The sequence below is a fragment of the Cervus canadensis genome, chromosome 15 (assembly GCF_019320065.1).
Source record: "Cervus canadensis isolate Bull #8, Minnesota chromosome 15, ASM1932006v1, whole genome shotgun sequence".
In the NCBI taxonomy this organism is placed as follows: Eukaryota; Metazoa; Chordata; class Mammalia; order Artiodactyla; family Cervidae; genus Cervus; species Cervus canadensis.
In genome coordinates, this window is record NC_057400.1 from 41,341,235 (window position 1) to 41,363,246 (window position 22,012).

At 35.1% G+C, this 22,012-nt stretch overlaps 1 protein-coding gene across 8 annotated transcripts in view; it reads left to right on the forward strand.

The window, feature by feature from the left end:
* Nucleotides 1-22,012, forward strand: part of TANK (TRAF family member associated NFKB activator) — a 94,588-nt gene that overhangs the window by 44,721 nt on the left and 27,855 nt on the right. For 6 of the 8 annotated variants that reach the window (XR_006273130.1, XM_043487734.1, XM_043487733.1 and 3 more), the window contains exons 3-4: nt 18,808-18,919; nt 20,015-20,133. Coding sequence is in view for 6 of the 8 variants with exons in the window: in XM_043487734.1 (XP_043343669.1) it covers nt 18,808-18,919; nt 20,015-20,133 (231 nt within the window). In the remaining 2 variants the exon portion in view is untranslated. The remainder of the gene's footprint in view (nt 1-18,807; nt 18,920-20,014; nt 20,134-22,012) is intronic. The other 2 variants (XR_006273131.1, XM_043487731.1) reach the window with 1 other exon arrangement.

The following is a 22,012-nucleotide window of genomic DNA, read 5'->3' on the forward strand; positions in this document are numbered from 1 at the left end:
CAGCCTTGCAAATAGGCCTTTCTGAAGATAAATAGCTTAAGGCCTGCTATGTTAAATCATTCCTGTAAGGCTGTGGAAAGTAGAGGATCTTCTGTTGGTTCCCTCAATTAAAAAAAAATTTTTTTTTACTAGTCTATGGTATTGTGAAGTCTTAAGAAATATGCTAGTCATGCAGTTCTTAGTTTCCTCCATAAGTATAGGAATACACAATTCCCTTTCTCCTTTCTATTTGATACATCTACTATAAAACTGGTGTTATACCTGCTGCACTCCATTTCTCAAAAATTATCTTTTTTGTGTGTGATTCTCATGTTGATTTACAAAAGAATACTCCCAGTTATTTAGGTAAACTTAATGGTCTAGAGATCTTCAGTAGGGGTGCATAAGAGAAACAGAGATAGGATAATGACAGACACTTTCTCGATTATTGAAGTGAAATTTAGAATTTGGATTTGTTTTCCTTTCCAATTCATGTATAAGGCATAATCACTTTTTAAAGAGAGTAACAAAAATTCGCAGCTTTTACTCTTATTTTCTTATTAGGTTCATTAAGAAACTTCAACAATGCTATGCCTGTTCTAGGAACACTGGGAAATACAGAATTAGGGAATAGGAATATTGAGATATTCTTGCGATAAAACAGAGACAGGTATTTATCTATCTCCTGATCTTTCTGCCCTGGCCAGTAGTAAGCAACTGAAAACTCGTATAATTTAATCTCTGCCGTGGAAGAAACCTTTATTCACTATGGCACTTATCCTAAAGAGGGGAAAGGGAAATACTGTTTAAAAATAGGAGAAGAAAAAATGTTAAACTCTAGACATACTAATTTAAGAAACATTGAGTGTCTGCTATGTACTGAGCTCTTAATAAGGTTCTGAGAATACTTAAATAAAATATGGTTTATGTCCTTAAGGACTTTCAATAAGTAAAAAAGATCAATAGTTATTACTATAGCGTGCTAAGTGCTGTAGTAGAGATCTATACAGGATAACATGTGAGCACAGTTAAGAGGCACTTAACTCACTCTGGGAGGATCAGGTCATAAGCCTACCACTAAGCCCAACCCTTGAGCCAAGATTAGGAGGAACTGGGTAAATTAGGGAAGATGGATCCTGAAAGCAGGAAGAGAACTATATATAGTAAAAACTCAGAAGTGAGGGCAGTACAGGAAAAGAAGCTGTGAAGATAGATTAGGGCCTTATGATGATTATAACCAAGTAGTTTTGTACTGTATTCTTACTCATTCAAAATATATTGAAGGACTTAATATGTGCTTTAGAAAAGTCTTCCTGACAGTGGGATAGAGGATAGATAGGATAGAGAATAGTGTGGAATTGGCTCAACAAGCATATTGGTGCTAAGCAGTGGTCTAAGATCAGGAGTATAAAAATAAGTGGCAACCATCAATTGGCACTTTATTATATATAAATATATAATTATATACCTGTTAATATGCCTTGCCTGTGTGCTTAGTCATGTCCAGTGACTCTTTAAACTGTAGCCTGCCAGGCTCCTCTGTCCATGGAGTTTTCCAGGCAAGAATACTGGAGCAGGTTGCCATTTCCTTCTCCAAGAGATTTTCCCAACCCAGGGATTGAACCTTCATCTCCTGTGTCTCCTGCATTGCAGGCAGATTCTTTACCCCTGAGCCATTGGGGAAGCCTACCTATTAATATACATGTATTACATACATCATGAGAAATGCTGCACTGGAAGAAGCACAAGCTGGAATCAAGATTGCCAGGAGAAATATCAATAACCTCAGATATGCAGATGACACCACCCTATGGCAGTGAGCAAAAAAGAACTAAAGAGCCTCTTGATGAAAGTGAAAGAGGAGAGTGAAAAAGTTGACTTAAAACTCTGGATTTCTTAGAAAATTCAGAAAACTTAAGATCATGGCAACTGGTCCCATCAGTTCATGGCAAATAGATGGGGAAACAATGGAAACAGCAACAGACTTTATTTGGGGGGTCCAGAATCACTGCAGATGGTGACTTCAGCCATGAAATTAAAAGATGCTTGCTCCTTGGAAGAAAAGTTACGACCAACCTAGACAGCATATTAAAAAGCAGAGACATTCCTTTGCCACCAAAGGCCCATCTAGTCAAAGCTACAGTTTTTCCAGTAGTCATGACATGACTGAGCGACTGAACTGAACTGAACTGATGTATAGATGTGAGATTTGGACTATAAAGAAAGCTGAGTACCAAAGAATTGATGCTTTTAAACTGTGGTGTTGAGAGAAGACTCTTGAGAGTCCCTTGGACAGCAAGGAGATCAAACCAGTCCATCCTAAAGGAAATCAGTCCTGAATATGCATTGGAAGGACTGATGCTGAAGCTGAAACTCCAATACTTTGGCCACCTCATGCGAAGAACTGACTCATTGGAAAAGAGCCTGATGCTGGGAAAGATTGAAGGCGGGAGGAGAAGGGGACAACAGAGGATGAGATGGTTGGATGGCATTAATGACTCAGTGGACATGAGTTTGAGTAAGCTCCAGGAGTTGGTGATGGACAGGGAAGCCTGGCATGCTACAGTCCATGGGGTCGCAAAGAGTCAGACACAACTGAGCGACTGAACTGAACTGAATATTACGTTTCAATTTACTAAAGAAAAATGAATGGCAATTGTTTGGTTACCTCTGGGACATACAGGTGAAAATGTCCTGAATTGGAGATTATAGATATAGATTATAGAACAACAATTTCATTATAGCCCTGAGTGTGTACATTTCCAAATTACAATGTGTGGGGTAAAGGGATATTTGAAGAAAAGAAGAGGCAGAGGATGGAAACATGGCCAGCCAGGCGGTTGCTAGAGATTCAGAAAGAGGTTAAGGAACTTACTCTGAACATGAAGAAACACCCATTCCTCTGAGAACTGGAGGGCACAAGAGAGAAAAATGGCTGCAAATGAAAATAAGTTTGTATGTAAGAAGCGGAGATGGCAGAAAGTTTAAAGGGATTATCATGTATTACTTATATCTGGAATCCAAAAAAGTCAAACCTGTAAAAACAGTAAAACGGTGTTTACTTGGGAGATGGAGAGAGGCAGAGAAGATTGGTATTGTTTAAATTTATAACAAGTAGTAAATAAGCCATGGAGATCTAATGCATGTTATAATGAATATAAACAATAATATTATAGTATAATTATTTAATGTGTTAAGTATGACTACAACAATCATATTATGAAATAAATGTATCAAAGTAACTCACTATGCACCTTAAACTTACATATTATTATATGTCAAATTTATTCAATTTAAAAAATAAAAAAAGAGTAGATTTTCTTATGAGAGTCCATTTTTTGGCTGTGAAATACAAGATCATCTACTGAGTGAAATGATTTTAGGATTTTAAGATAGTCTGAAGGTGATAATAAAGACTTGAAAGCTTCAGTTAAGTGAAAGAAGAAAAATATGGCATCCAGCCTTTATCATGAATTTTTGTTTGCTGTGTTTGCTGGTTATTCTTTCAGCAGCTTTCTTGATGTAGAAGTAATTGGATGGCTAGATCCAAGATTAAGAGATTGTAGAGTTAAAGTAAAAGAATTTTTGGTTAGGTGACCAGAAAGTACATACAAAAGCAATTGAAGTTATGTGCTTTGAGATATAAGCTAAAATCAGAAAGAAGCTAATCCAAGAAGAGTTTAAGACTAAGAACAAAAAGAGGGTTTATGGATGAAGTGTTCATGAAGTGAGAGGACAGATACAGCGGGAGTAGAAGAATGTGAGTTCAAAGGATGGATTATTGTCAGTGAGCAAAGATTGATGTTTAGTATTTTCTGTTTTCATAATGAGTCATGAAAGTGGATAGCTGGAATGAGATTGAGGAATTCAGGAAACTCTTAAGACTAGAGCACTTCTCCTAGAATGGTGGTAGATTTAAGAACATTTAGAGAGACGTGAAGGGAAGAGCAAAAATTCCTGAACGTAAGGAAATGATTAGTGTCTTGGAAGATAACTGTTTTGAGAAGAGACTGGTATAATTAAAATGCCTTGTGAATGGCTTTTTGCTTAAGTTTAAAGGAATAATGGCCCATAGTGGCAATAATGAAGCAAATGACTTACCTTTCTGTTCTCCTGCATCTAACTCCATTGCCCGATCCCTGTTTGATATAACACTAGACAGCTTCATATGAGGGAGTTACAGAGGCATCTATAATTATTAGGAGACAACATAATTATTCCCATTTTAATGTGAGATGCTAGACTTGCTGAAATTCAATTTTATTGGCCATTGCATTCTCTATAGTACAATGAAATAGAGTTTAGAAATTTGATCTCATTCGTTCCTTTTTTAAAAAACTAACATTTTTCTAAAACATTTTTGTGAGAAAACACTTATACATCCTTTTGACATTTTTTTGTATTTTATTTTATGGAGCATTTATTTTTTAAAATTATAGACTCAAATGTACCAAGTGTAAATCACTAATTTCTCCTTATCTGTCTACTCTCAGAAGTGAGATTGAACTTTGAAAAGTTCAATCAAGCTAGATATTCCCTATTCATAATCTTATATATAAGATATATATATATACACACATTCTCAAGCTTGTAGTATGAGAAGATAACAAATGTCACTTCCAAGATTTTTAGCTTGGATAAATGGAAGATTGATGATGCAGGCACAAGAAAAGAGAATGCTGATTTTGATAAAGGAAGTTATTTGGTTTTATCTGATATTTTGAGTTCAAGAATTAGAAGATCATTGGGGAAAATTATCAGCAGACTATTGAGTTACAGATCTTTGAAGTAAAGTAACAATTGAAAATACAAATTTAGGAATCAACTTTGTAGAGTGATACTTGGAGTGATAGGGGAAGGAGGTTCTAAGGAGAAAGAGAATAGAGCAAAGGAAGAAGGGAAGCAAGAAAATAACCTTGGAGAAGTTGCCTGGCCTTCTGAAAAGGCCCCAGGAGCTGTACTCTGAGTGAGCTTGGCTGTGCTTCTGAACATTAAGCTTAAAATAAATTGGTCTGTTGAATGACATCAGCAAGGTAATAAAGTAGGAAGTCCAATCCCCTGATTTTACACAAAAACATCAATTAAACAGACTGAAAAAATTTTTTTAGGAATTCTGGAAATCAGTCAGTGATGTATGGCAACAAAGTGAACACTTAGTCAAGAAAAACCTACATTGAAAATAAAGAAAATTTAAGGGCATTTTACTCACCCTTGACCCACCTCCTCCCCAGCATGGCATGGTGCATCTGGAAGGAAGCAGCCCAGTTCCTGATTCCCTCAGGAAGGAAGAAAGGAACAAGCAAAGTGGAACATTTTTGAAACATCCTGGTCAGTCTGTGGACTACCCAAGGGACTGTTTTCTGTCTTAATCTGAATTGAAGCTTGGAATTGGGAATGACTGACTGCATAGTTTAGGTCTCAGACTGGCAACTGTGGAAAGCAGTGGTGGCATCATAACATACGGAAACTGTGGGGAGGGGATTGCAGTGAACACATGGTGCAAGAGATGTGGGAAAAGGAATATAATGGAACATCTGAGGCCCTGAGAAGACACCTCCAAACAGCCAGGAAAAATCAAGAGGGAAAAAATCACAAACAGAGAACCAAACAGGATACACACCCAGAAAATACTTGAGAAAACCTTAAACCTTTAGCCTGGACTAATGTCAAGGTTAAAGGACCTGCTAATTAGTGAAGATCATCCACACAAGGTTGCAGGCTTGGCGAGTGACTGTTCAAATACACAGTTTTCAACCATAGCAAAGCGTTCAAAAAAATGAGAATGTGACCTTTTCAAAGGAAAAAAATAAATTCCCAGAAACAGGCCCTGAGGAAATATATGCATCAGATTTACTAGACAGAGACTTTCAAAGAACTGTTGCAAACATGCCCAAAGAGCTAAAGTAAGACAGAATCAAAGAGCTAAAGTAAATCAGGAAAGCAATAATATGAACAAAATGAGAAAATAAAAATTTTACCCTAGAGGTTCAAGAATATACTTGAACAAGCAGAGAAAAGAATCAGTGAGCTGAAAGACAGGTCATTTGAAAGATTGGAATCCAAGGAACAGAAAGAAAAAGAAGAATAAAGAAGAGTTAGCAAAGCCTAAGGGAATTACAGGACACTATCAAGTACAGCAGTATGTGCTATGGGAGAAGGAGAGAGAGATTCTTTTGAAGAAATAGATTATTAAATAAAGCTTCTCAAATTTAAGGAACTATATATATATATATAATAAACTATAAAATAAACTATATATATATATATATAAATCCAAGAAGCTCAACAGACTTCATGTAGGGTAAATCTAAAGAGCCCTACATCAAGACAAATTGTAATCAAACTGTTGAAAGGCAGATATAGAATATGAAAAAAAAAATAATGATTAAAAAAAAGATATAGAATCTGGAAAGCAGCAGGAGGAAGGGGACTCGTGTACAAGGAAGCCCCAATAAGGCTCAGTGGATTTCTCAACAAAAAGCTTGCAGACCAGAGGGCAATGCTGTGTTGTATTTAAGTATTAAAGAGGGGGGAAAAAACAACTATTAACCAAGAATTTTATATCTGGCAAAACTGTCCTTCAAAACTGAGGGAGACATTAAAATATTCCTAGACAAACAAAAGTGGAAGGAGTTCGTTACCCCTAGACCTGACCTATAAGAAGTGCTAAGGAATGTCCAAGTTGAAGTGAAAAGGTACTAGAGAATAATTTGAAGCCAAGTGAAAATACAGAACCCTTTGGGAAAGGTGAATAATAGACAAATATAAATATCAGTATTATTATAATTTTGATTTGTCACTCTGCTTTTTATTTTCTATAGCCATATTTAGAACACAAACATAAGATAATTTTAAGTCTATATTAATGGGTTTACAATATATAAAGGTGTAATTAGTGACATCAGTAACAAAATGGGATGCAAAGCTAGAAAATCTGCATAGGCCAATACCTAGTAAAGAAATTGAAGCAGTTACCAAAAAGTTTACAACAAAGAAAGCCCAGGACTTAATGGCTTCACTGGTGATTTCTACCAAACATTCAAAGAATTAACACCAGTCCTTCTCACACTCTTCCAAAAAATTGATCAAAATAGAATATTTCCTAACTCAATTCTATGAGGCCAGCATTACTCTAACTTCAAAGCCAGACAAAGGCACTACATAGGCTGATATCCCTTATCAACAGTGATGCAGAAATCCTCAACAAAATACTAGCAAACCAAACTCAACAGTGTGTTAAAAGGATTATACACCTTCACCAATTATACACCTTATTCCTGCAATGCAAGAATGGTCAAATCAATGAATGTAATACACCACTCTAACAGAATGAAGAGGCGGACAGAAGCACAGGATCATCTCAATTGATGGCAGAAGAATTTACAAAATTCAACACCTTTTTTTTTTTTTTAATGTAAAAACACTCAACAAACAGACTTTATGGAACTATTACAATATATTGAAGGCTATGTGTGACTGTTTATAATAGCCAGGACATGGAAACAACCTAGACGTCCATCAGCAGACGAATGGATAAGAGAGCTGTGGTACATACACACAGTGGAATATTACTCAGCCATTTAAAAGAATACATTTGAATCAGTTCTAATGAGGTGGATCAAACTGGAGCCTGTTATACAGAGTGAAGTAAGCCAGAAAGAAAAACACCAATACAATTTACTAACACATATATATGGAATTTAGAAAGATGGTAACCATAACCTTATATGCAAGACAGCAAAAGAGACACATATATAGAACAGTCTTTTGGACTCTGTGGGAGAAGGCAAGGGTGGGATGATCTGAGAGAACAGCATTGAAACGTGTATTATCATATATGAAACAAATCGCCAGTCCAGGTTCGATGCATGAGACAGGGTGCTCAGGGCTGGTGCACTGGGATGACCCAGAGGGATGGGATGGGGAGGGAGGTGGGAGGGGAAGTTCAGCATGGGGAACACATGTACACTCGTAGCTGATTCATGTCAATGTATGGCAAAACCACTACAATATTGTAAAGTAATTAGCCTCCAACTAAAATAAATAAATAGTTTTTTAAAAAAGGAAAGAAAACCCTTGGCTTCTAGCAAACAGCCAGCCACTTGCTTTGGGCCATAAATAACCACAGTTAAAAAAAAAATAATAAAGGCTATGTGTGAGAAAACCACATCTAACATAATACTCCATGGTGAAAGACTGAAAGCTTTATTTTTCTGAAATAAGGAACAAGACAAAGAAGTATACTTCCACTACTTTTATGCAACATAGCACTGTAAGCCCTATCCAAAGCAGTCAGGCAAGAAAAATATCTAAATTGGAAAGGGAGAAGAAAAATTATCTCTGCCGATTTCTGGATCCCATGTATAGAAAACCCTAAATGGGTTCCATCAAACTGTTAGAAGTAATAAATTCAGCAAAGTTGTAAGATATAAAATAAGCACACAAAAATCAACTGCATTGCTATATATTAACATTAAACAAGCTGAAAAGGAAATTAAGAAAATTGAATTTACAATAGTATCAAAATGAATAATATAAGTAGGAATCGACTTAACCAGGTAGGCAACAGACTTACACACTGAAAACTACAAAATGTTGCTGAAAGAAATTTTAAAAAGAGGGAGTTCCCTGGTGGCCTAATGGGTAGGATTCCAAGCTTTCACTGTCATGGCCCAGGTCCAGTCCCAGCTCAGGGAACTGAGATTTCACAAGCTCTATGGTATACTCAAAAATAATAATAATAATTTTTTTTTAAAAAAATGAACATTTGAGGGAAAATCTGTGTTCATGGGTTGGACCCTTACCTTTCACTATATACAGATCAACCTAAACCTGATCAAAGACCTAAATGCAAGAGCCAATACTGTAAAGCTCTTAGAAGAAATCATAGGGGAAAGGCTTCATGACATTGGATTTGGGAGAGGGTTCTTACTATTGGCTTCCCTTATAGCTCGTTGTTAAAGAATCCGCCTGCAATGCAGGAGACCCCCATTTGACTCCTGGGTCAGGAAGATCTGCTGGAGAAGGGATAGGCTACCCACTCCAGTATTCTTGGGCTTCCCTTGTGGCTCAGCTAGTAAAGAATCCGCCTGCAATGTGGGATGCCTGGGTTCGATCCCTGGGTTGGGAAGATCCCCTGGAGAAGGAAAAGGCTACCCACTCCAGTTTTCTGGCCTGGAGAATTCCATGGACTGTATGGGGTCACAAAGAGTCGGACACGAGTGAGTGACATTCACTTTCACTTTCTTAGCTATGACACCAAAAACACAGACAGCAAGAGGAAAATTAATAAGTTGGACTTCATCAAAATTAAAACTTTTCTGCATCAAAAGACACTATCAACAGAGTGAAAGGCAACCCAAGAAAAGTGGGCAGATAATTGCAAATCATGTATCAGATAAAGGATTGATACTTAGAGTGTATAAAGAACTACGCTCAACAACAACAAAAAACAACCTGATGAAAAAATTGACCAAGGACTTGAATAGACATTCTCCAAAGAAGTTATACAAATGACCAATAAGCACATGAAAAGATGCTCGACATCATTGTTCAATCACTCAGCCATTGTGTGCAGCCCTTTACCATGCTAATGACTGTAGTCCGCCAGCCTGCTCTGTCCATGAGATTTTCCAGACATGAATACTAGAATAGGTTGCCATTTCTTCCTCCAAGGGATCTTCCCAACCCAGGGATTGAACCTGTGTCTCCTCCATTGACAGGCAGATTCTTTATACCACTGAGCCACCTGGGAAAGTGAAAGTGAAAGTCGCTCAGTCGTGTCCGACTCTTTGCAACCCCATGGACTATACAGTCCATGGAATTCTCCAGGCCAGAAAACTGGAGTGGGTAGCCTTTTCCTTCTCCAGGGGATCTTCCCAACTCAGGTCTCCTGCATTGCAGGCGGATTCTTTACCAGCTGAGCCACAAGGGAAGCCCAAGAATACTGGAGTGGATAGCCTACCTAGGAAGCCAACATTAATTCAACATCATTAGGGAAATGCAAGTTGAAATCACTGTGCTTAGTCGCTCAGTCGTGTTCTGACTCCTTGTGACCCCTTGAACTGTAGCCCACCAGGCTTCTCTGTCCCTGGGATTCTCCAGGCAAGAAAACTGGAGTGGGTTGCCATGCCCTCCTCCAGGGGATCTTCCCAGCCCAGGGATCGAACCCAGGTCTCCTCATTGCAGGCGGATTCTTTACCGTATGAGCCACCAGGGAAGCCCAAGAATACTGGAATGGGTAGCCTAACCCTTCTGCAGGGGATCTTCCCAACCCAGGAATCGAATCAGGGTCTCCTCCATTGCAGGCGGATTCTTTACCAACTAAGCTACCAGGAAAGCCCTGAAACCACACTAATCCCGTTCCCATTGGGATGGCTATTAAAAAAAAATTTTTTTTAAAGTATTGGTGAGGATGTAGGGAAGTTAGAACTCCTGTACATTGCTGATGGGAATGTAAAATGGTGTATCAACTGTGAAAAATAAATGATGTTTCTTCAAAACAAAACATAGGATTATTACCACATAGTCTAGCAATACCACTTCTGGATAGATACCCAAATAAACTGAAAGCAAGGATTCAAAGAGATATTTGTATGCCTGTGTTTGTAGCAGCCTTATTTACAGTGGCCAAAAGGTAGAAACAACTCAAGTTGCCCCTCAGTGGATAAATAGATAAACAAAATATGCATACATTTTGTATATGTACATACAATATACAAAAAACAATATATACATAGAATGGGTAGAATAGTTGACTTCAAAGAGACAGAAAGTAGTAGAGTGGTTCCTGTTGACTTCAAAGAGACAGAAAGTAGTAGAGTGGTTCCTGGAGGCTGGGGGAAGGGAGTGGGGAATTCATGTTGTAAAGGACAGCATTTCAGGTGGGGAAAATGAAAAAGCTCTGGAAAGGGATGGTAGTGATGCTTGCACAACAGTCTGACTATACTTAATACCACAGAACTATACACTTAAAAATGATTAAAATGGCAAATTTTATGCTATATGTATTTTACCAAACTTTTTAAAAAAATCTATTACTAAAAAATTAGCGTAGATTCTCTGACTATGTTTTATTTCTATTCACTTGTCATTCATTAGTTTATACTTGCCCACCTTTTACCACTCAGCTGTCCATACTCCAGGCCAGTTCTTCTCACAGTGTTTCTTCTAGTTCACTTCAGTTTAAGATTCAGAAGCTCCTCTTTGAAAAGTCAGTGTGCTACATCCATTTTAGAACATTCTATCAAGCAAAGACATCCGAGTATTCCAAATCAGTAAAGGAGACAAAGACAAATAAGACAGGTAAGTGATTTTTTTAAAATATTACTAGCTAAAATTACAAAAGCAGCACATGCTTATTGAAAAAAATGCAGATAATCTAAGATATACAGAGTATAAAGTGATGGTCCTCTCCCTCATTTCCCAGAGGTCACCACTGTTAATAACATACCTCTATCCTTTCAGAATATGTGAATCGTATCTTTTCAAAAATGGAGTTACGCTAATTTGGAAAAGATTTTAAAATTTTAAAACTATGTTTATCTTCACCATCATCATCACTAAGATTTATTGAAGCTTATGTTTGGCAAAGTGTTACAGTCATCTCATTTAATTATTATATGGCTCTTTTGAGTAAGTTGTTATTTAAATTTTTCAAACAAAAAAGGTGAAATAACAAGCACTCCACTAATACGTAGTAGAATTATGATTTGAAAAAAATTGCTTGACCACGGATTTCACATCTATAACTTCTTTGCCTAAAATCATTGATAGTCTTTCAAGTTCACACATACAAAACTACCTTATTCCATTTAATAACTGTATCTCTTGTGCTACCTCTTCCTTAAAGCACTATTTTTCCTTAACATTTCAGACACCATATTTGATTTTTCTCATTCCTTTTTGGGTTGCAATTCCTCATTTCTCTCTGTAGGTTTATTCTCTAATACCAGGCCACTAGATATTAGACTTATTCAAGCCTTTCTTTGTATCTTACTTTATATTCTTGTATGAGCTATTTCATCTTCCATTGCTTCGGATACTTATGACAATAACTTGTAAATTTATCTCCGTACTCCAGATTTACTCTCTGAGCTCTAGATCCATATGTCTCATTGTCACTTGAAAACCATATTTTGTCAGACCTGAGCTTATACATCCTCTATTTTTTCCCACCTATACCATGTTAAAAGAGTAATGAGTCTTATAAGCTACTGTGTGGAATAATAGTGCCTTTTATTTATCCTAAATTATCTCACTTAAATTTCCAAGGATGATTCCTGATACTGCTACTAATGTCCTGTTGGTCATCAAGTATATTCACTTTCCCTGGGACCTGAGAGGTGTTCTTCTTGATACCAAATTTTCCATTGTTATACCTAGACACTCCTGCCACTATGACATTAAATTGTTTGTCTAAGGACCTCTAGTCTTTATGAAAACTTGACTGTTTTTAGCTTTTCTTCCCAGGATAGCCTTTATCCTAGACCATACTAAAATGTCAGGTAATCCCAGATAATACTGAACCAATTGTATTCTCTTTGCTCCTTCAGTCCTTAAATTCATATTACTTCATAAAGCAGCAAAGAGAATTAACTTTTTATGAATAAATATATTTTACAAATGTCACATCCTTTACATGTAAATATGCCCAGCCCTACGAAGTTGGCATTATTAGCCCCATTCTCAAATGAAGAACCTGAGACTCAGAAATAAATCAATATTGCAACATAAGTGGCAGAATCGATACTGAAACTGAGCTTATCTGACTCCTCTAAATTCGTAATCATTATACTAACCTAGTTAAATCACAGCCCTTCCCAGGTTTTCCATCTGCTTTCTTCCCATTGCTACAGATAACAAATACTTTTTCAGTAGCTCTTGGCCACATAAATAGAGAGTTCAAAGGAGAGGTCTGCTGGAAGGAGAATTTGAAAGTCTGGCAAATAACCAACCACTGGAAATGAGATTGCCTGAGGGGGAGGTTGTTTTTCAGTCACTAAGTCGTGTCTAACTCTTTGGGACCCCATGGACTGCACCGTCTCCTAGAGTTTGCTCAAACTCATGTCCGTTGATGCAGTGATACCATCCAACCGTTTCATTCTCTCTTGCACCCTTCTCCTGTTCTCAATCATTCCCAGCATCAGGGTCTTTTCCTGTGAGTCAGCTCGTCGTATCAGATGACCAAAGTAGTGGAGCTTCAGCTTCAGCATTAGTCTTCAATGAATAGTCAGGGTTGATTTCCTTTAGGATTGACTGGTTTGATCTCCTTGCAGTTCACAGTGATTTTGGAGCCCAAGAAAATAAAGTCTGCCACTGTTTCCATTTTTTCACCTTCTGTTTGCCATGAAGTGATGGGATCAGATGCCATGATCTTTGTTTTTTGAATGTTGAGTTTTAAACCACCTTTTTCACGCTCCTCTTTCACCTTCATCAAGAGGCTCTTTAGTTCCTCTTGGCTTTCTGCCCTAAGGGTGGTTTCATCTGCATATCCAACTGGAGAGTAAATAGCAAAAAGAAGATCTTGGTAGAGCTAGATAGACTCCTGTGCGTCTAGTCATGGTGATTATTCAGGGGGCTTGGGCATTGCAGTCAGGCTAACCTGGATTCAAATCCCAGCTCTACTTCCTACTGAGAAACTTTGAGCAGGTTATTTTCTAGCTCTTTGCCTCAGTATTCTCATCTATAAAATGTGGGAAATAATCTCAGGAGGTTAATTTAATGCTTTTAAGTGAAATAGAGAAAATAAAGCTCTCTGATTCTGGTGCATAGTAGTCAGTGAAATGATCATATAATAATGTGTTGATGAAAAATTTGGTTGTAGAACAATTCACATTTTTTAAAAAGATACATACACATGTACGCTGAAGTTTTGAAAGAACACATACCAAAATGTCAATAGGAATTACCTCTAAGGAGGAATGGAGGGCAAAGTAAAGGAAGAGACTGTTAGTTTTTTACTTTGTACACATCTGAGGTTTTGATATGGTTGTGATGGTGGACATTTTGTTGTTTTTTGCATTGTTTTCAACAGATGTGCTACTTTTGTAATTTTTAGCAACCATTTTGTTTCTTAATCATTTTGAGCCTATTTTGTCTCTTTGTAAACTTTGAACAACCAGAATTTGTTTATTAATTATTTTGTTTGTTTATTGCTTCATAGAATGTTTTTGATTCAATGAAGATACCACACTGATTTTTCAGAGAAAAAGCTTCTGAGTCTTAAATTACAGTGAACTATAAGAAGAATTGAAAAAACTGGCTTAGAGCATGCAGTGGTTGTGTGGTAAGTCTGGTGACAAATTGTATATGTAGTGATAATCAGTGATAATCAGAGCTTTAGTTAATGGACATATTCACACATGTTAATAATAGTATGTAGAAACCTTGTTCATTATTACAGGAAGGGAGCTAACATTTGCAAAGAGCTTACTACATAACATACATTTTATACATGCCATCTACTTCAGTACTTCAAGTAAATATTAATTTTATTTCAAAGTGAAAGAAACCAAGGCCCAAAGAACCTAAGTAAATTAATCAGGACCAAAACACAATATTGTAAAATAAAAATAGTTTACCATTTGGTATACAGAGAAATTGGTGACAGCACCATCACTTAAAAGTAGATAATCAGATTGATAATCTAATGTCAGACTGTAGGTCTCCTGGATAAGTGTTGGTATCAGGAGGGTGGGAGAGGGCAGGATTTATAACTCCCTAGTTATAAGAGAATATAAGAGTTTGGTTTAGAAATGAGCTGTAGAAACCAGATCTCCAGTTGCTAATCCTATGCAGTCTCTCTTTTTCTTAACCTCAAATTGAAGTTGATGTTTTTGGTTTACCAGTTTCAAGATAGTTTTTGTCTAAAATGTTATATATTGGAATAATTAATATTTAATTATCTTCCTTCATGAACTATGGAGTTCCTATTGAGAGTTTTTGTAGTAGCCAAGCAAACCCGTCAATAAAGCTTTTGTTCTCTTTGTTAATCTTGCAATAGTTTGGAAGGTTTTTAAACTTTTTCTCTGAATCCATTCAATATTTACTAAATTTCTCTTCTTTTTTATACTTGGAAGAAAAAAAAATGGTATTTCTCAGAATATTGGGATTATTTCTTGAGGATGAGAGAGATTATGTTTGACTTATTTAGAGTATTATGGATGACTGAGGACACTTGAACTTTTTCCCATTTAGGAAATAAGTGCTTTGGAAAATATGAAAAATGAGAATTTTCAATGTTAGCAATAGAAAAAAATTCAGTTTATAGAACTCTTTTAATATTTATGAAACCCATGAAAACTTGAGCAGCTGTATGTCCAAAATTATAGAAAATATGCTGCCTTAATTTTGAAGATGGACTGAAATTTTGCCAGGATAAAGGGACTTTTCTTAAGATAAGCTTTTTGCTTTATTTATGATAGTCAAGAGAGTGTATGGAGAACCATTTTTAGTAAATCCAAGGTGTGTGCTATATTTCATCAGCATTGTTACAAGTTTTGCTTTTGAACATTGAGAAAGGATTAAAGTATATTCTGGCACAAGTACCTCAGTACCTGTTTACCTCTTTAGATGCTGGTAGACCACTTGTTTTGCTATTCTTTGGAATTGGAAGGAGTGTCAGATACACAGAAGCCAGAGTCATCTTGGCCAGATGGTGTTTGATACAGATGGATGGTTAGTTGTCATGCAGATCTCCTAGTTGGTAACTTGTTGCTGCCATCTGACTCAAAGAATCATTCACACACACTGGCTGTCAAAAGCATCTTCTCTTCTGTCTGTTTTAGCTGTCATGTCTGTGCTCTGTACAGAAGTGTTGACAAGACATTGCTGTTGTACATTTTCAATGTGGTTGTTAGTAATTTTTCTGTTTTGTAGGGTCTTTGGTAGTGCTGGAATGTACTTGCTTTGTAATTGTACTGATTTTTGTGTGTGTAAATACTATGACAGTGAAACAATTATCTGACCTTTTAAAAGGAATTTTCAGATAATAAGTTTATATACATCTGTTCAGTGAACAAAAAGCATTTAATAAAAAGAAGAAAAGCCTCTTGTTTCTGTTAGTTTCCAAACATAGCAAGTAAACTCAGTTCTTCTGGTTATTTCCCAATTTGATACAATATCCTCTTCTGGACTTTCCCTCTCATGGCTTTGTGGTCAGTCTTTATACTGTTTCTAAATATTTTCTCTTCTCAAATTAGTAAATTTTTTTCTAACAGTATAAGCTTCCCTTTTTTTCCAAAAAAAGGAAAAACGAAAAAATCTTCAGACATAGCCATTTTTTTGCATCTATCTTCTGAAGCTTAATTTTCTTTTGTCTTATTTACTTACTGACTTACTATCTCTATTTTTCCTATTTTTCTTCAGAAATGTAAGCAAAACCTTATCTCCATTCCTTCAGGTTAACTTCTGAAGACATATCTATTTCTCTTATATTTTCTTAACTTAATTAGATTATTTATTTGACTAATATTTATTGAGCATTTCAGTATGTGCCAGGTACTCTGGAGATAGCAGAATAGTCTCTGTCCTTGAGGAGGTCATAGTCTGAAGAGAAATCATACATATAAACAATTAGGCTAGACTAATAATTGATACAATGAAAGTGTGTGGAAAGAACTTAAAAGAACATGGGTTATTGCTATTCTGTTTCTCCTGCTATACTTCCAGAGTATCAGTTTTTTAAATTATTACAGAATTTGCTTAAGTTTATGAAGTACTTTGTTAAGTGGTTTACTAAATAGTGGAAAACTTCAACTTGAAATTGTTGATCTCTTGATTTTTTTACCTGCTAATGAAAACATTTTCAGCATTTTTCATTTATTATAATATGTTATATGGAGATGTGCTAAAGTATGTTTTTAAGCCAGAAACTAGAAGATGAAAATTACCTGGCAGAGGCTTTCTGAGTTGCTTCCAAAAGAAAATACAGGTCATTTGTTTTTTCATTAAGGTTGGGAAAAAAATATGTAGTAGATAGAGAATGGGCTGAGGTTTGAATAACTTATACATTTATTCTGAGTGTGTCTCTAACTTAGTAAGTTTTTTGTACTGGTCATTTAATGCTTGATAGTAAAATATATATACCTATCGAAAAAGTGAAAGAATGGATAATTTTTGGTTCATGTTTATGGAAAGTTTGGAGTTCTTTAGAGGAAGTTCTAAATACACAAAAGTAGATAGAACAAACCATAATATCAGGCATGTTTGCTGATTCCTCAGCCCTGGTAGCTCTGTGTAGACAAGGCAAATTTAAAGTATTACAGAATTAGCATTAGAGGTTTAAACCCTTCTTATAGTCAACCCACCCACTCTTTCTAGGGGCTTGGATGCAAATTTATGTATGAATAAGTCTTGTTCTGGGAAGCCTGGCCCTAGGCTAGAATTTGGTATCCAAAGTTCTATTATCACACTCCTAGTCATAGGATGTATGGTTCAGACAGATTCAAAAGATTCATTCTTTTACTTAAAATAATAAAATTTACCAATTGAATTTTATTTTAATGGAATTCTTTTTTTTTTTTCAATAACCTTGTACTGAATATGTCCTATGTGTAAGTTACTTTGCATAGAAATGTCAAGTTACATGAAGCTACCCTCAGGCAGCATGCAAGACAAAACACCACTTGGATTACTTACCAGCTTTGTCAGTTACTCATATTTAAAATGTAGTACAAAATTTCACCTTTTATTTGGGAAAATGTGCTATTTTGCTTTCATTTCTTAAGCTAATTTCTTTTGGGACTCTAGAAACAGCTGTGTCATTTATAAAGTACTTAGTATTTGTGGATCTCTGAAAATACTAGAGCTTCACTAATTTTGATCATTGATTAAGAATCAATTCAAAATCAAATATTTAGTATCTATTGAAGGACATTCCAAGATTATTAGAACCCCATTTCATATTTCAAGGAATTTACAATTTAGTCATTTATATGTTCTAGTGATAGATATTGGTAAAGAATTCTCTATTATTTTTTGGTTATATATTTTTCAGACTTTGTGCTAACTTGATCATCGTAATGGAGTGTTTTCAGATATCAGGTTTGCAACATTTATATGCTGCAGTGCGAACTTGTGTGTTCTTTTCAGTGCTCCCATCCGAGTACTAACTAGGCCTGACCCTGCTTAGCATCCAAGATCAGACCAGATCGGGCTCATTCAGGGTGGTATGGCCATAGACTTTCATTGCTTAATTCTCACAGCCATTGCAATAGTAGTAAAGTGACTGCATTAAAAATATAAGGGAAATTGTGGTATTTAAGATGTCCATTAGAAATTAACCATGTGGTTTCTTGACTTCTTAAATCCTAATCTTGGAATTTCTGATCAATGTAATTTTATAATTTGTGCTTGTACCTTTGATTTTCATAGTGTTTTAGCTGTAACTACTTTGTGTTTTTCTACTCTAAAAATAAATTCAAAAGTGCATTTGTTTTAAGAACATGAAATCTTAATTTTTTAAAGTTAGTATTTTTATAGAAAAACTTTAACGTAGCATCCATTTTGTCATTCATGCTTTTTTGTTATCATTACAGATTAAATTCTAAATTATAATTTTTACCCAAGAAACTGTACATTGAGCTCTTAACAAAAATTTCTCTAAGGTTTCTCTAAAATTTTACAGTGCTTAAAGTGTTTTAAATCACTTTTGTTTGTAACGATTGTAAGTACATGATTAAATCCTGTTTTCAGCTCGTAAATAAATGCCCCTGTGGCTGGGAAATGGCAGTATGGGTAACTCATACCTATATGTAATTACTAACGGACATTAATGTATACACATGTCTGTCAGTAGATGCCAGGCTAACTGGTCTTTATGGTCAGCAGACTGAGAACTATGAGCAGAGAATACGTGAGCAACAGGAACAGCTGTCACGTCAGCAAACGCTCATTGACAAGCTCAAGTCACAGTTACTTCTTGTGAACTCCAGTCGAGGTATGTTCATGTTAAATTTTTAAGTATTTCTTAAACCTCTGTGGAAAAGAAAGGTGGAAGTTAAGTTTTTCTGTTTTATTTCTCCTGTGTTTCTGGTATCTTAATACCTGTGGTGCAGTTAAGTTTTATGTTTATTTAAGAAATGAACACTTGCAGGAAATGGGAAAGTGGACAGCCACATGTACCATATGGTGGCCCTCTTAAGTTGGTAAAATTTCCTAGAAGACAATTTTTCAGTAACTAGCAAAAGCTTTTTAAGTGTGTGTGCCTTTTAAACCAAAAATTTGAGTCCTAAGAATGTATCATAAAAAAATATTTCTTCAGGTACTCAAGGTATATATTACAAAGATGCTCATCACAGTAATAATTTCTAATAATGGAATGTTCAACCGTTAAATTACGGTCATTCATGTAGGAAACAGCTGTGTAGCCAAGTAAAGTGATAATAATAGGTGTTCACTTAGAAACATGAGACATATTCATGATATATAGCAAAATGAGAAAAGCAAGATAAAAAACGTGCATTTTATCTATGCAAAAAAATTGTTTCTTGTGAATTTATGTGTATTGAGAAAGAAAAATTCTGGTAAAATATAAACCAAAATGTTACTAGGAATCATTCACAGATGATAAAAACTGTGAGTAGCTTTTTATTTATACTTTTCAGCATGTCTGCATTTTCTGATTTTTTTATAATAAGCATAGAGTCATTATACAAGTAAGTAAACAGCAAATGCATACCTGAATATATTTCTTAAATAAAAATTTAATTGCGGTTGCTGATGATAAGATACAAACAGCATAATTTTAGTTTTGTAAATTCTATGTATTCTGTATACTACTAATACTGGAAGTGTAGGAATTTTGTGTGCTTATTGGGAATGAAAATTTAAAAATACGAATCAAATATGCCAGAATCTAAGTGGACAAATGTAAATTGTTAAAGTAACTATTATCTAAAGAATTTTTAAAACCCATAGTTTAAAATCTCTGCTCTTTAAAATTAGGGGTTTGGGTGTATATTCTTTTTACTTTTCTAAGTGGTACCCAAAACAAGGATTTCCCACTTAGATCCAAGAGGTTTTTGTCTTACAGATAACAGTTGTGGCTATGTTCCCCTGCTTGAAGACAGTGAAGCAAGGAAGAATAATTTGACTCTTGATCAGCCTCATGATAAAGCAAAATCAGGAATACCAAGAGAAAAAGAATCAAAGGTAGACTGCGCTGCCATTTCATTCCCTAAAGGAAATAAATGAAAAATCAGACTTTCTGAATTATTTAGTCAGTATTCTGTTACAGTTGGGGTGGGCAGGAAAGTTGGAGAAAGCGGACAAGATTCTTTTCAACCCTAACACTGTTATTACAAGAAGTAGAATTTAAATGCTAGTATATAACACATCTTCCTCATTTTGTTTTCTTAAAGTGAATCCACCACTGGAATTCTAAACAGAAGTTGTTTATATTACAAGCAAGTAACTTACATGTTCCTAAATATATTTGAAGCACTAAAATAAAGGCTTAAATTTCTTATTTTCTAGTATTCACTTTTCTATATCACAGGTGTTTACCAAAGAGATAAAAGATTTAACAAAGAAAGATAAAAATAATATAGTAAGACACAGATGATTCTGGGCTAGAAAATAGCATTTTTGTTTTTTCATTTGCCTGTGTTTAATTAAAAAACAAAATCCACCTAACTAGCTGAAGCAAAAGTCTTCATTGAAGCAGTGTAAAAATGAATATTGCATATCTGTGGAGGAGACATGCACAAGGATGTTCATGGCACTTTGGTTAGAAATAACCTAAACATCCATCAGTAGCACAGTGGTACATCATTACAGTTAAACATTTTAGAAAAATTAAACTGAACATTTACTTACTACTATACTTGGATTTCAAAAGCAGTGTTGAATAAACAATGGAGATTACAAAATGATAAAATAGGAATAATTTTTTTAGATTTTTTTTAATGTAAAATGACATCATTTATAAAAATATAAATGCATAATGAAGTAGAAAAATACATGCAGGAAGGTTACATATTTTCTTTAGAAAAATAAAGATGGGGAGAACTAAGACTATCTTGTTTTTATTTAACATCAAATTGAGAAATCCTGTTGGATACTTCCCTATAAATAAAAATTTTAGAATGAAAAATTTCCTACAGTATCTCTCAGTTCATAGTTCTTTATTAAGAATCAGTATTGGTTTTTTTATTTGAATCATTCAGCTCTCTTCGCCCTCGCTCCAATTTCCATTTATCTAAAACTGCTAGTAAATACAAGAAACCATGCCACTGGAATATGTTTATAGACTTATTTTGCCAAACACAAAATTCAGAAACAGTGATTCTGACTTTTAGAATACAGTTTTGTGATAGAGCCTAGTAAGTACATTTTAAAATCATTAAACTACTATAAGATACTGACTTATAAAGGTAGTGCTTAAGTAAGTAATATTTGCAGACCATTTTCTTGTTTCAGGGACTTCTAAATGTCATGATTTACCATTAATTTTTAGTCAATTCTTACATTTATTCCGATTATATCTTTGAGGATAATAAAATATCTCCAGTTCAAAATACATAGAAGGTATTTTTGAAAATAGCAATCTTGATTAGAACAAAAGGGGTAATGTGAAAAACTCTTAAGATGTGTTACTAATTTAGTTAATTTTGAATTTGGATAATTTGTCATTATTTGAAAGTTTTATTAACATCTGTCAGTTATGAACACTTGAGCTGAAATTAAGTGTAACAGGAATCATGTCAAAGGTAGCTTATTATCAAAAAATTAATAATATTGCATTGATTATATTTGTAGACAGATGATAAGAGGAAAATATATAAAGCTCCAAATAAGAAATAAATCTAAAATTCATTGAGTTCTCTTAATTCTCCTTACTATATTTGACAACTGTATATTTAATGTGAGCATTTGAGCACACACATACATTAAAAATGGGCTTCCCAGGTGGCACAGTGGTAAAGAATCCATCTAACAATGCAAGAGATGCAAGCAATGCAGATTCAATCCCTTTGTTGGGAAGATCTCCTTTTATATGTGAGTGAAGTCGCTCAGTCGTGTCTAACTC